The following is a 16,693-nucleotide window of genomic DNA, read 5'->3' on the forward strand; positions in this document are numbered from 1 at the left end:
CGATTCTGAGGCGCCATCGCTTGAAATGTCAAAGTTTGGCGCCAATTGTTTTTGACATTATTTTTTTTCGTAGTGACAGCGTTCGGTTAATGTTATAATGATACTTAAGTTCTTAATTATCATAATAACATATCGTGTCTTAACAAGCATATCATGGCCGAATTCTTTTTTTTAAATTTACCGCGTTTTTCTTTCAGTTAGACAGTGGTATAGAAAAATATAATAGTTCTTAGTGTTTTAAAATATATTTATATTATTATCTGTATATATATTATTTGAGTATCTTTAACATCTCACTGTGGAATATATATTTTATATATAATAATGAATAGTAAATATTTTTAATGTTTTGAAATCTACGAATCTATAAAGCTTGTCGCTGGCGACTGTTGTATCCAATATAATCTATGATTATTATTTTTTTACTATAAACTGTGTGCCTATAGAGAAAATATCGGAAAACAATAGTATCAGATAGTATGTAACAGATTTATTGTAAATTAATTACGGCGAATGTATATTGTTGTGACAAAGAAAGAATTTTCTAGACGTATCCAAGTTTTTTTTGTTTTATTTATCCTCAAACAAAACACCAATATTATTTATATCACCAAGGTAAGTCGTTTTTTTTTCTATAAATTTCAATAAATTCATTCTATAAAGCAATATTCATCCATTAGTTTTTTTTTTTTTTGTTATATTACGAAGGTGATAAATAAGCATACGGCTCGTCTGATAAGGGAGAAAGGGATTGTTAGTAATGGGGTCTAACAGCTCTATTGCTAGCAATGTCTGGTTGATTTCCACGCGGTTTCCTCCTAGAAAACATCGTGGCTAATTGTTGAATTCGTCACGATGGGCCAACTGACCTGCTTCATCCTCATCTATCTTCCCTCACTGGTGCTCCGACAGTGTGTACCGATAGCGCAGACGGAGTTATCATACCATTATCACCCATTAAAAAAACCACCAGAGGGAGACTGTAAAAAAGTCGATTGCTTGGGTACCTCTGTACCATTCGTGTTTCAACCGTGAAGCAGTTGTGTTTGCATGGCTGTGTTTCGGTTTGAAGGGTGGGATATGGCGTGAATTTACAGGGTACAGAGTAATAACACCTGAGTCCTCAGGAATGGCAACGCATGGGGGGTATCATGGGCGAAACAGTATACTCTGTTATGTCCATGGCACTGCTCATGTCTATAGGCGACGGTTACCACTTTCCATCAGGTGGGCCGTCAGCTTGTTTGCCATTCTAAGTTGTATAAAAAAAAACCCAAAGATGCAGGTCTGTGCATTTATTGCAGTTAGTCTGTTCGTTTGTTGTGGCACCTAAATTCTTGGATACTCTTTAAGGTGTCTTAAAGCATTAGGATTTTTGGACTTCGTATTACGAACTATGTTCAATTCAGGGATTATTTGGAGGAAAAAGCGAATCTTTGCTTCTAACTTAGTGTTCTGAACAAGGCGAAGGAGTATTTCACTCCTCAGCATAGACTCCTGCTATAGAAAACCCAAATTCACCCACATAGAGAGTACTGCTTATATCTTTGGTCAGGAGTACCCCAATATCGGCTCCTTTCACTCTATACAGCGTCGCTATTAGTATACACTGGCGGGGCACCAGTGAGTGATGATAGGTAAGGATAAAAAGACAGGTCAGTTAGCCCATCGTGGTGAACACACCTGTAATTTAGCACGATGGTTTCCAGGGGAGACCACGTGGAGGTCGACCTGATTGTGTATATTGTTAGCATTAGTGCACTTAGTCTCCATTATTAATAATCCCTTCCCCCCGAGCGGTACGAGTTGTCGACGATCCCATGGTAACGGACGGTTTGGATTCCCTGAGTTTGAGACAGGATGTTGTCTATCAATTTTATATGGGCTGTACAATGGGGAATGATCCAGGGAATTATATGGCCTGATTTATTATGCAACTTAGAATGGCAAACAAGCCTACACTAGGCAGCTATGAATTGAGAAAAATAGCAACTGATGGTGTATCTTTCGTCCTCTTTTTACTAATTATATTTGCATAAGAAGAAAGGAGGCAACCATATGATTTACAGTTTTTATTTTATCATCCCTACATGTAATTCCTTGTTCCTAGAACTTATTTGCAAACTTACTTTCATTTTAGAGGGATATTTTTTTACTATTAAAGATTTTTGCCATACTCAACTACAATTCAGTGTATGTACTTATTTAAAACGGTCGTGAGACATTATCACGATTAGATTTACGAGTACAACAGAGTCATAATGTCGCCATAAACGACTATGTAAAGCAAGCAAGCCGATGGCCCGCCTGGTGGAAAATGGGAATTGTCGTCTATACACGAACAGTACCAGGAATACAACAGAATACACGGTAATTACTTTTTTTTCTTTATTTAAGGGTATTTATTCTTATTTGAATATGTCATCTCTATAGGTAAACATAATACGATGTTATTGTATTGTAATGTAAGATTATTAACTAAAATTAACTTTTTTTTTATACAACTTAGAATGGCAAACAAGCTGACGGCCCACCTGATGGAAAGTGGTAACCGTCGCCTATAGACATGAGCAGTACCACGGACATAACAGAGTATACTGTTTCGCCCATGATACCCCCCATGCGTTGCCATTCCTGAGGACTCGGGTGTTATTCCTCCGTACCCAGTGAATTCACGCCATATCGTGGGATATCCTTTAAACCGAAACGCAGCCATGCAAACACAACTGCTTCACGGTTGAAACACGAATGGTACAGAGGTACCCAAGCAATCGACTTTTATACAAAGTCTCCCTCTAGTATCCGATAGCGAAGTTTTTTCCCCTCCATGAAATAATAACGTACTTTTTCATTGTATATTAGCTATGGGTTACTGTGTGAACGTCTGCTATTTCTGGCAAAATAAAATAACAATGCCATTACCTTTACACAAGTTGTCGTGAACTAATTATTTTACAATATTCATGCCTGTGGCTCTTTTCTATTTGTCGGGTCGTGGTCGTCGCACGCAGCTGCTGATTCTTCAATGTACAAGATATTTTATTCAGTGCCATTATTAAGACAGGTTGGTTTTTAAATTATTATTCATGTAACAAATTTGAAAACATTAGGACCTTGAATTCGCACGTAAGTGGACGCGCGTGTAACACCTGTGGTGACACTGCCTTAATTTTAACCGCCTTTAAAAAGGAAAAGTTTTAAATTGGTCTATTTTTTTTTCTTATTTCGTTAATTCAGAACTGATTTTGATATTTTTTTTTAAATAGTAATATTTATTTATTTATTTAAGGCAGAACAATACATAATTATACATTTAAATACTAATTTAACAGCCACTAAAGTTTGCACAAATGTAATACAAATGAAGGAAACATAAAATTAATCAAAATTAAATAATATTAAATTAAACAATACTAAATAAATATAATATAAATATTTTTCAATCTCGAATATCGATTTCGTAGTTTTTTTTTTTAGATGGGCGCACACTTCCACGTTAATTTCATACTCGAAGCCCAAGGCAGGTCAGGGGATTTTTTTCGCGATTCATGTTATATTTTTGCAATAGAATCTCGCTTGTTTGTAAAAGCGTGACGCTTAAATAAGTCAAATAATGCATTAACAGCAATAAGTATTACAATTTTATATATATTATTTATTACACTTGTGAAAAAAAAATACCTACAGCGATTAATTGGTTTAACAACTTGTTAGCAAGGGTGGTTTTATCTCTGCAAGGGATCTCTTACAGCCATCTTAATGTAGCTAGAGAGAAAACCTTACCTTTTAGTGCGGAGAAAATTTTACAAATAGTATATGAGGGAGATTTTGTACAAAGGTACAAAAAGGTGATTGCTTGGGTACCTCTGTCCCATTCGTGTTTCAACCGTGAAGCAGTTGTGTCTGCATGGCTGTGTTTCGGTTTGAAGGGTGGGATATGGCGTGAATTTACTGGGTACAGAGGAATAACACCTGAGTCCTCAGGAATGGCAACGCATGGGGTGCATCATAGGCGAAACAGTATACTCTGTTATGTCCATGGTACTGCTCATGTGTATAGGCGACGGTTATCACTTTCCATCAGGTGGGCCGTCAGCTTGTTTGCCATTCTAAGTTGTATGAAAAAAAAAATGTAACTAATCTTTTTATATGTTAATACGGTTTGAAGATGTAGTAAAACTATTTCTATTGACATGGTAAAACCAAACATAGGTACCTAATACAATATGAATACTAGTAGTAAACAAGTACGTAAGTGATACCTCATTGTTACGTTTCAAGCGAACTCATAAAGAAGGAGGTATTCAAATCGGTTTTTATTTTAATGGATGATAATGGAATGGTAACCCCACGCGCGCTATCGGTATACACCGGCGGGGCACCAGTGAAGAATGATAGGTGAAGTAGGTCAGTTAGCCCACCGTGACGAATTCAACAAGAATTGTTCACGATGGTTTCCAGGGGGAACCACGTGGAGGTTGACCTAATAAGGCATATTGCTAGCAATGGGGCTGTCAAACTCCATTGCTAACAATCCCTTTCCCCCCACTCAGATCGGTTGTATTTTTCCTTATGTTTGTTACCTCATAACTCCGTCAATTCTAAACGGATTTGGAAAAGTCTTTTTTTATCTGAAAGGATATACTTATAGTTTGGTCCTGTAGAGATTTTGTCAAAATTGGTTGAGTAATTTAGTTTTTTTTATACAACTTAGAATGGTAAACAAGCTGAGAGCCCACCTGATGGAAAGTGGTAACCGTCGCCTATAGACATGAGCATTACCATGGACATAACAGAGTATACTATTTCGCCTATGATACCCCCCATGCGTTGCCATTCCTGAGGACTCAGATGTTATTCCTCTGTGTCCTGTAAATTCACGCCATATCCCACCCTTCAAACCGAAACACAGCCATGCAAACACAACTGCTTCACGGTTGAAACACGAATGGAACAGAGGTACCCAAGCAATCGACTTTTGTACAAAATCTCCCTTTGGTATAAAATCATTTTAAAATATATTCCATTCACAACTGTTCTATTACAGAGGAAATGTTGAAATACGTACACTCGTATGTCGGCTTCGAATCCTGCCGGCGAACAGCTGAATCAACATAGATAAGTTTATATCCACTTGTTAACATGACCTTGAATAGATTCAAGCCTTCTACGTAATACAGTGTAAGGTTTTTTTTTTTTTGATGGGTGAAATTGGTATGATAAACCCGCCTGCGCTAAACTATCATGATTAATTCCTGATGAATTCATTATGGTGGGCTAACTGGCTTGCTTTCATTCTCATCTATCACCGCTCACTAGTGCTTCGCCAGCGTATCCCGGAAACGAAAAAAAATATAAACGAATTAAGGTCTTCCTTTTTGAAGTTCGTTAAAAAAACGACTAATTTAGATAAAACTCGCCATAGTATTTGTTTAATGGATGATAGTAGAATGGTAACTCAGCCTGCGCCTGTACCCTGCCAGTATACACTGGCAGGGTACCAGTGGGGGATGATAAGTGATGAAAAGGCAGGTCAGTTAGTCCATTGTGATGAATACACCTGGAATTCAGTACGATGGTTTCCAGGGAGGCCACGTGGAGGTCGACCTGACAGGGTATATTGCTAGCAATGGGACTGGCAGTCCGCATTAATAGCAATCCCATCCCCTCACCAATGTATTAAATAGATATGGTCATATAGATCAAGATGACTTTGAACGAAGATTCGTGATTTCTTTGGTTACCCACAATGATTTTATCCATGTATTTTGATGTATTTATTCTTCCGTTCCAGACATGGGTAACTTTCAGCGTTCTCATGTTTATGGTTGGTCAAGGAATGGTGATAGGTTACACGACAATGTTGGCAGCTCTTCAAAAACCTATATCCGGTATTCTACTTGATAATTACGGAGCATTCCAACTGGGTAAATATTTTATTTACTATTTCTATTTATTGTTAGTGAGGTAAACTAGCAGACGGTCCACCTGATGGAAAGCGCCTACAGTCGCCCAATACCTGCAACACGAGAGGAGTTGCTTGTGCGTTGCTGGCCTTTTAAATATTTAAAGGCACGTTTTTTTAAATAGCTCATACTATATTGTAAAGGGAAAACTGAAGACGGGAGCTCATTCCACACGAGGGAGAAATGAACGGGATGCATGAACAGTAGTACTATGCCATGCACCCAAGAAATGAGGAAATTAATAAACTATTATAGAACACAATGTGATGTGACAGTGAAAAGATATAGAGAAAAACTTAGACAATCATAATAAGATAGAAGAAATCAAAATTCAAGAATTCAGGACCCCACGAGCAACCGAGGTTTTCCCTAAAGACTACGGAATGGGATTTTTTAAAAAGATTTCTTTAGGCTCAGCAACGCGCACGTGACAACCCTAATGTTGCAGGCGTCTATAGGCTACAGTAACCGTTTACCATCACACAGGCTGTATGCTTGTTTGCTACCTTTGTGGTATAAAAAACAAAACAGCGTATATGCTTGAGACGACTTATAAAATTGGATGAAGCACTTGCCTTTCATTAAAGACATACATCACTGGATATGCCGTGTGGTCCTGGACTACCCCTACTACTCCCTCCTTTTTCGTGGTTGTCGTAAGAGGCGACTAAGAAGACTTGGTCGAGGGATGGGCAAAAGCGTACGTTTTAAAACATTACCAAAGTCTAGCTGCGTTTGCTAGCTCGCCTGCCAAGCGTAGCAACTACTGGCGTACTAACTATCCTCCTTATGGGGGATGCCTATGTTCAGCAGTGGACAGTTAACGTCTGATTTAATAATAATTATAATATAATAATCACTGAACATATGTATTTGGTACTCGGTATGTTTTCTTTGTTTCTCCCATAGTTTATGGGATATGACATGAAGATAGAATAGTTTTAATATATTTACATGTTAGATACATCTACATTTGGCGTTCCATTGTTTTTGCTTACCCTAATGGGAAACAGGCGTGACAGATATGTATGTATGTATGTATACATCTACATGATTTAATACACGAATTGGGAAACTTATTGTAGTAAACTTATATTCCAGAATTGGTGATGATTTTATTTGCTGTCCAAATCTAATAACTCCAACCAAAGCACGTAACGATGAAAGCAACTTCTAATACTCTTATTTTATATCTTATTTCAGAAACCTGGTTAGAACGATCATGTTTTATTGGACTTGTCATATCATCTATACTAATGGACTGGTGTGGTCGAAAAACCACTTACTTACTGATGATCCTTACGGGAGTAACCGGATGGTTACTAATTGATTTCGCTCAAACTTTATCAATGCTCATCGTAGGATGTTTGTTAAGTGGAACTACGTTTGGAAATTTATTACTAACTTCACTGATTATTAGCGAGTATGCCAGCCCGAAATATCGAGGAATATTTCTCTGTTTGAAAACGGTCTCAGTTTCTGTTGGGATCACAATCAGTCATATTCTAGGTAATGATTTTGATTGCAGACTACTATCTACGTTGGTATTGATATTTTATATCGTATCTTTTGGTATGGCTTGCGATTGGCCAGAGAGCCCTGTTTGGTTGGCGTCAAGAAAACAGTTCGTGAAATGCGAAGAATCTTTCATTTGGTTAAGAGGAACTGAGGAGCCATCAATGGCAGAATTTCAAGAATTGATCAAAGCACATAAAGAACAATACATGTACAAGTGTTTAAGAACCAGAACAAAGATTGTAGAGTTTATGCAAAAATTTATAAAAACAGATTTTTTAAAACCTATTACAATCATGATATTTGCATTCCTGTTATTAGAAGCAAGTGGCAAGCACTATTTTCCTGCATATACTTTGCAGTTTATTGGCGAAATCACACCTCGATCTTTCTATAATACGTTGTATATTGATCTAGTCCTATTAACTAGTTCTACAATTTCATGTATTTCAATTAGATTATTTAAAAGGCGAAGTGTTTTACTGAGCACAGGAATAGCAGCTGTTATTGTATTAATTTTAACGAGTAGTCATATTTTTTTAATTTCTAATAACATTTTACCTAACAGACCATCGATTTCTATATTATTGTTATTTTTATATTTAGCATTAGCAAATTTAGGATGTACAACACTACCTCTTATATTTATAGGGGAAATACTGCCTACTTTGCACAGAGCAGTAGGTTCTGCAGTATCAGGTGTTATAATATCTATATTATATTGGGTTGCTTTAAAAGCAATTCCTTATTTGTTAGAATGTACAAAAGTTTATGGGGTATTCGCAATTTTGGGTCTATTAATTACTGTATCTGTGTTGATATTATATTTTATACTGCCAGAAACCAAGGATAGAACGTTAGAAGAGATTGATTATTATATTTATAACGGATGTTTTCGAAATGAAGAAAGTATTGATGATATATTTAATATATAATGTTAACTGAAGCCTCCGGTACCGTCTGAAGAGTATTTTTCTTCTTGTCCTATTTCTTCTAAATGTTAACGATAATGAGTAATAATTTTAATTAGATTTTAAATTCAATGATATTCAATGTTTACCATCAGACAGGCTGTATGCTTGTTTACCTTTGTGTAACAAAAAATTGCAGGATGATTTTTTGCTTTATTTATTTTTATATAAACTGGTCAACTAATAAGAATAATGTTTTCTTTATGAATATGCTTACCTAATTTAAGTCGAATTATTGACGGGTGACAGTGGTGAGATGTCACCGATCTTTTTTCATTATATAAATAAAGTGCTCGAATAAGAGCGCGAATGCCAATGACATATTTATTTTCCAAAAAAAAAAAATGCATCTGCATAATACAAACAGACAAAACAATCAACCGATCTGACTTTATCCATATTTATCATCACTCATTGCTACTTTGCAACTGTATACTTATTACTAGGGGGAGAGGAGATTGTTAGTAACGGGAACTACAAGTCCCATTGTTAGTAATATAGGATATAGTCGGTTCGACCTCCACGTGCTCTCCCTTGAAAACCATCGTACTAAATTCCAGGTGTATTCATCACGATGGGCTAACTGACCTGCCCTTTCATTATCATCTATTATCTCTCATTGGTGCCCTGCCAGCGAATACCATTAGCGCAGGCGGGTATAGCATTCCATTATCATCCATAAAAAAGACAATATAGGATGTGTAGCAATGGGAAAAACAAAATGCACCCAGTACCAACTGGAAACCATCATGGCGAATTTAATTATATTTTGCTAACAGGCCTGACTTGATTCTCATCTATTATCTCTCACTGGTAGTCTGCCACCGTCTACCGATAGTGTTGGTCGGGTTACCACTCCATCATCACTTATTAAATACATATACCTATTATAGACGGGGATAAGGACTCCATTTTATTCCCGTATAAACCTACTTACATGACAAATTATAAATCGCAATATCTATCTATCTATTTATATATATGTATTCTATAAAAGTTGTAGCACTTCAGTTGCCTGCTAACGACATGCTTTCTAACTGCATTGGGTTGACTGAAAGAGATCTCTGTCAGAGATAAGTCCACCCTTACTCACAATATTTATAAATGCATTAACAAAGAGACTCATGTTTAAACCACGTTGTTTTAGGAAGTTTTCAAGGTGTTTAATGAATAAAATCGCTTATTGTAATATTTTGATTTTATTTCACACATAGATTCGTGTGGTTGCAAAGTTGCTTGCTTATTAATGATCATACCATAATCAATAGGATTCTTTTTACAACACAGAGGGCAAACGAGCATGCGGCTCACCTGATGGTAAGTGACTACCGCCGCCCATGATCACCCACAACACCAGCAGCATTGCAGGTGTGCTGCCGGCCTTTTAAAAAAGAATATGCTCTTTTCTTGAAGGTTACGATGTCTTATGTTTGTTTACTTCACCAAAAGTTGTATATCACTTCCCATATGATGACCACGTGAAATCACAGTTAAATCTATGTTTTGGTTTTCGTTAACATCCTTTATTTTTTTCTTTGTCAAATATCTAAAAAAGTCACTAGATTCAAACCCTTCACTTTTATTGTAGGTGCAGTTATTTATCTCTTGTTTTTTCTTATCTTAAGTATGTTTCAATAAACAATAAAAAAAACCTCATTCTGCAAGTCTGGTCAAGGACCTTCGTAAATAATATTGGCTTAGAATCCCTTAACATTGGAAAGAGATTTCTCATATACACCTAGGCAATTTTGTTTAATTTGCACCAAAGAACAGTTTTGTAATGTACGAGCAAATCTTTGGTTTTAAATAATTATAGAACTTTGAGAATTAATCAAATCGAAATTGTAAAAAATACTTATATCTTAGATTATATAGACAGAGCACCGAGCCTCAAAACGGGTCAACTTTTTGTCAGCTAATTGTCAAATTAGCTGACTCGTTTTTTTTATCAGTGTTCTATTTACTTACGCACACAATGTATCTTCACGTATCTATATTTAATTATTTAAAAATAAAATGAGTTATTGCGTATTAAAAAGGTGCAGAATTTATAACACAAAATAAATATAGAAGTTATAAAGGAATCACTCATAACTATTTGTCACGCAAAATTGTATGAAAAAGTTGACCCGCTTTTCTCGAAGCATTTGTATGGACACAGGTGTATGGTTTTACCTTGATGTGTTATTTACAAATGACTTATTTAATTGGTTTTTCTACGTCTGAAGTCCATTCATACGAAATAACGGACAAGAGGCTAATGAGCAAGAGTACATAACAATTTTAGTTAAATTAATATTTCTACGGCGAGGCTGTTAAAGTGAGAGATGTCAGCTTACAGCCTTGAGGAAGCAAATAGTGTCAATAGTGTCAAGGATTATTTGATCAAAATTGTAGTTAGATATTATTAATTATAAATAATAATTACTTTTAATCTACTTCCTCGTTCACTATTTTTCTATTGACATCATCCTCAAACTCATGTTCATTTTCATTTTTTTTATAAAAAATATCTTCTATCTCTTGCAAAGTTTTATTTCTAGTTTCTGGCAGTATAAAATATAAAACTGCCAAACCTATCGCTGTAAGTATACCAGATATTGCAAGGGTCCCATATATTTTTACCTGAATCAACAGATAAGGAAATACTTTCAAACAAACCATTAACGTACCACATATAAATGTACCTAATATACAATGACTGGTCACTCTATGTTCTAATGGGAACATTTCTCCAGCCAGTGACATTGGTATTGGACTGCAACCTAAGTTTACTAAAAATAAATAAATTACAAAAAGTAATATAACAATCCACGCCCTATCATTTGATATGATGCCATTTGAAGCTAAGGCAAGGTAAATGCAAGTAACAAATAATGTAATTAATGCTGCGGATCCAGTGGAAAAGAGGAGAGTTCGAATGTTAACGATTCGAACTAATATAGAGGAACATATAGCACTTACTATAATAATCAAATCCAAACATAAGACGTAATAATTATTACTTTGAGATCCCATAATTTCCGCTATAAATTGTAAAGCATATGTTGGGAATGTATGCCTGCCGGACATTTCCATTACAGCCACAGCACAAATGCAAATTAGAAGAGGTTTCAAAAAGTCCCTTTTACTGATTTGTCTCCGCAATTCAGTGAGGTGTATACGGTTGACAGTTCTCTTGTCGTTTAACAATCGTTCCCTTTGCGCTTTGATCAATTCTTTGATCTCACATTTTGAACTATTACTTCTCCCTCTAATCCAGAAGAAAGCGTCTTCGCAATCTTCGAACCGTTTCTTTGAGGCGAACCATGCGGGACTTTCGGGCCACATGAACGCCATCACGAAGGACACGATAAAAGGAGTTAGTATCATAATAGCGGCTATTCTCCAATGAAAATGGCCCCCTAACGCATGAACTATTGTAGTTCCTGAAGTGAAAAAAACCGTTTTTAAATTTAAAATCATACACCTGTATTTTGGATGGACGCATTCTGCGATGGCAATTATGCTTATTGCTTGTATTCCTCCAACCGTTATTCCGATTAATATACGACCAATGAGAAGTGATATATAATTTTTGGCAAAATACGTTAATAATAAGCTGGCAAAACTTGGCAAGTGTGATAGTATATATACTGGTTTTCGACCAATACTGCCCATAATGTAAGACGCTATTAGATGTCCTAGTAGTATGGCTGGGGCAAAGGATGCAGCTGAAAATAAAATAAACAGTGTTAGAATGTTAGAGACGAGGCATGCAGTCAGGCTCATGCTCGCGTCCTAGTCACTCAATGAGTAGGGATATATATTATTACATCTTCATATTTAGAACTAACAGAATTTTTCATTGTGCCTCCCACCAAATTGTTTATTACTCCTCTCCATCCAAAGGTTGCCTGGAAGAGATCTCTTTTAGCGATAAGGTCGCCCATTGTTTTCTCATTGTGATTATTTCTTGTAATTGTTTATATTTATAACAAGTTTACTATCGTAATCTTTTGGAGGAAACAATAAAGAGTATTTATCTATTTATCACTCATGACTAAGGATCACGAATTGATTCCGAAACTAGTCTAGCTTTTTAGATCTAAGTGCACGTAAGTTAAACCGGTAGTTATTAAATTAAAATAGAACGTTAGAAGTGGAAATTGTTTGCTTGTTCACATCTATATCAATAAAGATTAAATTGAAGTACACGCTCCTACAGTATTTATTAATAATTAAGAAAAAATCTTTGCTATAAAAAATGAATGCTATATAGCATTAAGCTCGCCATTTGTACAAAGTATTATTGTGCAATAAAGAATAAATAGACATTTATGTCTACATAGAAATGCTTCGAGAAAAACGTGTCAACTTTTTCATACAATTTTGCGTGACAAATAGTTATGAGTGATTCCTTTATAACTTCTATATTTATTTTGTCTTATAATTTCTGCATCTTTTTAATGCGTAAACACTCATTTTAGTCATTAAATAATACGTCAAGATACATTTTATGCGTAAGTACATAATATAGAACGCAGATAAAAAAAACCGAGTTAGCTAATGTGAGAATTAGTTGATAAAAAGTTGACCCGTTTTTGAGGCTCTAATGCTCTATCTATATAATCTAAGGTTTTTTTTGATGGGTGAAAATGGTATGGTAACCCCGCCTGCGCTAACGGGATACGCTGGCGGAGCACCAGTGAGGGGTGATAGATGAGAATGAAAACAGACCAGTTAGCCCATCATGATGAATTCATCAGGAATTAACCAGGATAGTTTCCAGGGGGAACCGCGAGGAGGTCGACCTGGTTAGGTATATTGCTAGCAATAGGATTCTCAGTCTCCATTACTAAGAATCCCCCCTATAATCTAAGGTTGTATCTAATAGTTTCTAATAGCTATAGAAGATTTTGAAGTAATATTTTTGAAGTAATATTTTTGAAGTAATATTAAGCCAAATAATAATAATTTGGCGTAAAATGGAAACAGAGGAGAAATTAAATGATCTTTATTAAAACAGATTTGTTTACAAGTTCTATTAAATCGTCATACTGCTGATATTGGAAACTTGTTAGATTGGAAACTGCAGATAAGTAGAAAAAAAAATGCAAAACAAACTTCACGTATTTTTTTAGAAACGACAATTTTCGTAATAGGATTTTTTTTTCTCTTTTCAAACCCAAGGACGTCAGTGAATAAATGAAATGTACATATGTAGGTAAATTGATCATAAAATTAGTTACTTAGCCATGACATAGAAGATGGATCAATTTTAATGGGCGAGTCTGGTACACTGAGCGCCGCTATCAGTATGGACATGTATCCAAGCACAAGGCCCAGTCCCACATTCACGATTAAAACTGTCGATGCCATCCACATCTGGAAAATAAAATGGTATTTAAAGCGACTTACAAAATGCATATAACTAGATTTTATTAAGTTCTCCGTAACTTTATGTTCGGCAACGCCTAAAAAGTTGCTATATATACAGGGTGTCCGGTAATGAATGGATAACCTTGAAACGTCTTATAGTTCAACTTATGGCCGTCCATACCATAAGTAGCCATATATATAAGTAGTACATATATACCATAAGTAGTACCTTTGTTATCTTTATTTTAAAGAAATCTTCTTTTCTATCTTATTTTACTGTCCTGATCACAATGACCAGAAATGAATGAATTCTATTGGTTTTTTGTTGTTTTATTATTATACACTACTTGTGCTGATAGATTTAAAGTTAATAGTATGACTAGCTATGCAGTTTTTTTTTAATACGCAAACTAATTTATTTTTAAATAATATGTAAAAAAAAATTTTTAATCAAAGTTCAAACCGTCTAGGGTATAAAAAAAATGTATGAATACATGGGTGACCAATCATTTTAAAATAATGTCTGTTTCAAGTAGATTTTACAATGGTACAATTCATAACTGTATCTATCATAAATAGTGATTTATTGCCATTAATGTAAAAAAGGAGAAAATTTGACTAAATAACAAAATTTGTAATATGGAAACATTTTTTTTAAATTGAAATTTATCTCATCATTGGAAAATAATAATAAACAACATTTAATATTTAAAATAATTTATTTTACATAAATTTACAATAAATGCTCAAATTGTTTCCTCCCACTTTTATGCATGCCCTGCATCGTCGGATAAATGCGCTTTTGAGCAGTCTTGTGTACCGTCGCTCGTTTATTTTCGATGCGGCTGCTCTGATACGACTGCGTAATTCGCCCAAAGACTGTATAGGCTTACGGTACACTTCCTCTTTGATGCAGCCGTAAAAAAATCCAATGGATTTAAATCCGGTGAACGTGGAGGCCACAGAATTGGCCCTAGGCGCCCGATCCATCTGTTTGGATACCTTCTATTTAAATATGCACGAACCGGTACAGCATAGTGCGCAGGACAACCGTCATTTTGCAGCCAATACGTCATTTTTAATTTTCTTTAAAATAAAGATAACAAAGGTACAACTTATGGTATATTTTGTTTCGTATTTTTTTAGGACGGCCATAAGTTGAACTATAAGACGTTTCAAGGTTATCCATTCGTTACCGGACGCCCTGTATATATATATACATATATATATATATATATATATATACACACACATATATATATATATATATAACATAAGCATAAGACAGACGCTGCTGCTCATCTCTCACCGTCCCTTAGTCACCTTTTATGACATCCACGGAAAAAGACGGGATGGCCTGTTTTATACTGGGACCACACGGATACATACAATATGGATATAGAATATGTAAAACGGAGCCATTTTGAGGCCCTCAGGATCAAAGGCCCGTTTGTCTCCTACTGGCAGAGAATTATTAGAAAGTAAAATATTAGGTCCGATTGCTACCGAATTTCGACTAAAAGCAATACAAATAAATCATGTATATTAAATATAATATATTTTTAATTGTTACAATAATCAATTTACTGTAATGTAGTATGAAATTATATTAAATTAGCTATAACATATTTTTCACCACATCTGCCCTTCATACGCTTTCTATTTTTACCCAATGGTTAGCTGGTAGAGAATGCCATATGGCATTAAGCTCGCCATTTGTACAAAATTTTATTGTGCAATAAAGAATAAATAAATAAATAAAACATAGTTGAGTTCTTCGAGTAAATCATTAACACTGTATTTATTTAGCTATTTCTTTACTTATGTAAATAAAAAAATAATATAGTTTAATCTCACCTGCTTCCAAAAAGGGGAAACACAATTCAGTATGTTACACATTTTATTAATTTAAATAGATTGAGTTTTAAATACTAGATTGAACCCATTATTGGTATAGTTTAAACTGCCATATTTCAGAAATGAAACAATAGCGACTGTAATTCTATTTCGGTCGTGTAACAAGTGTGTAACAAGTGTGTAACCCTCCCACGACGGCTATGGTCTTTGAGAATGTAAAATTAAAAAAAAAGAACTTTTATGTTTTTTTTTGCCTCATCATCATTTCAGCCATTGTCCGTCCACTGCTGGACACAAACCTCTTTTTTTTTTTTTTATACCACTGAGGTGGCAAACAAGCATACGGCCCACCTGATGGTAAGCGGTTACCGTAGCCTATGAACGCCTGCAATACCAGAGGTATTACGCGCGCGTTGCCGACCCTGAAGAAACCTCTTTACCCCCTTTTGAAGAACCCCATGCTGTAGTCTCTCGGGAAAACCTCGGCAGGGAGCTCATTCCATAACCTGAGTGTTCGTGGGAGAAAGCATCTCTGAAACCGCGTTGTACGCGACCATTTAGGCTGTAAGGTATGAGGGTGAACTCCCCCATAGACTGTCATAAAGTACGGTCCTGAGCTACCTGCATCCACTGACTCCCTGCAATACCTTTCAGGTCGTCACTCCATCTTTTTTTTTATACAACTTAGAATAGCAAACAAGCTGACGGCTCACCTGATGGTAAGTGGTAACCGTCGCCTATAGACATGAGCAGTACCATGGACATAACAGAGTATACTGTTTCGCCCAGGATACCCCCCATCTAGTGGTGGGTCGTCCTACACTGCGTTATTTTGCATAGACAAGGTTTTTTTTAGTGGGTCATAATGGAATGGTGTCCCTGCCTACGCTATCGGTATACGCAGGCGAGGCACCAGTGAGGGATGATTGGTGAGAATGAAGTCAGAGGGCCTATCATGAAATGTTTTTCGAAATTTCGGATCCGAACGAAACAAAAATTTGATGTTAAAATTACATGATACGT

General features: G+C 35.6%; 2 protein-coding genes across 2 annotated transcripts; one reads left to right on the forward strand and one right to left on the reverse strand.

Moving 5' to 3' along the window:
• The first annotated feature begins 2,764 nt into the window (after positions 1 to 2,764).
• On the forward strand, positions 2,765 to 8,416 carry LOC113513911 (facilitated trehalose transporter Tret1-like). Its single transcript, XM_026897893.3, has 3 exons — positions 2,765 to 3,064; positions 5,795 to 5,927; positions 7,170 to 8,416. The coding sequence occupies exons 1-3, from the start codon at positions 3,026 to 3,028 to the stop codon at positions 8,414 to 8,416; spliced, it is 1,419 nt and encodes a 472-aa protein (XP_026753694.3). The 5' UTR covers positions 2,765 to 3,025.
• Positions 8,417 to 10,524: 2,108 nt separating this feature from the next.
• On the reverse strand, positions 10,525 to 15,798 carry LOC113513913 (facilitated trehalose transporter Tret1-like). Its single transcript, XM_052897151.1, has 3 exons — positions 15,671 to 15,798; positions 13,684 to 13,819; positions 10,525 to 12,165 (listed from the first exon to the last, which is right to left on the reverse strand). Exons 1-3 carry the CDS (start codon positions 15,710 to 15,712, stop codon positions 10,883 to 10,885), a joined length of 1,461 nt encoding a protein of 486 aa, XP_052753111.1. The 5' UTR covers positions 15,713 to 15,798; the 3' UTR covers positions 10,525 to 10,882.
• Between the last annotated feature and the right edge of the window lie 895 nt (positions 15,799 to 16,693).

Source organism: Galleria mellonella, unplaced genomic scaffold (assembly GCF_026898425.1).
Source record: "Galleria mellonella isolate WM207_F2 unplaced genomic scaffold, CSIRO_AGI_GalMel_v1 utg352, whole genome shotgun sequence".
Classification (NCBI taxonomy): domain Eukaryota; kingdom Metazoa; phylum Arthropoda; class Insecta; order Lepidoptera; family Pyralidae; genus Galleria; species Galleria mellonella.

Bases quoted from the DNA above. Each gene is read 5' to 3' on its own strand.
- LOC113513911 (XM_026897893.3), top strand. From the start codon at position 3,026: ATGTACAAGATATTTTATTCAGTGCCATTATTAAGACAG. The intron at 3,065-5,794 runs GTTGGTTTTTAA...CTTCCGTTCCAG, and splicing joins CAGTGCCATTATTAAGACAG to ACATGGGTAACTTTCAGCGT. The intron at 5,928-7,169 runs GTAAATATTTTA...ATCTTATTTCAG, and splicing joins TTACGGAGCATTCCAACTGG to AAACCTGGTTAGAACGATCA.
- LOC113513913 (XM_052897151.1), bottom strand. From the start codon at position 15,712: ATGTGTAACATACTGAATTGTGTTTCCCCTTTTTGGAAGCAG. The intron at 13,820-15,670 runs GTGAGATTAAAC...TTTATTTTCCAG, and splicing joins TTTCCCCTTTTTGGAAGCAG to ATGTGGATGGCATCGACAGT. The intron at 12,166-13,683 runs GTAACTAATTTT...TTTTATTTTCAG, and splicing joins ATCTTCTATGTCATGGCTAA to CTGCATCCTTTGCCCCAGCC.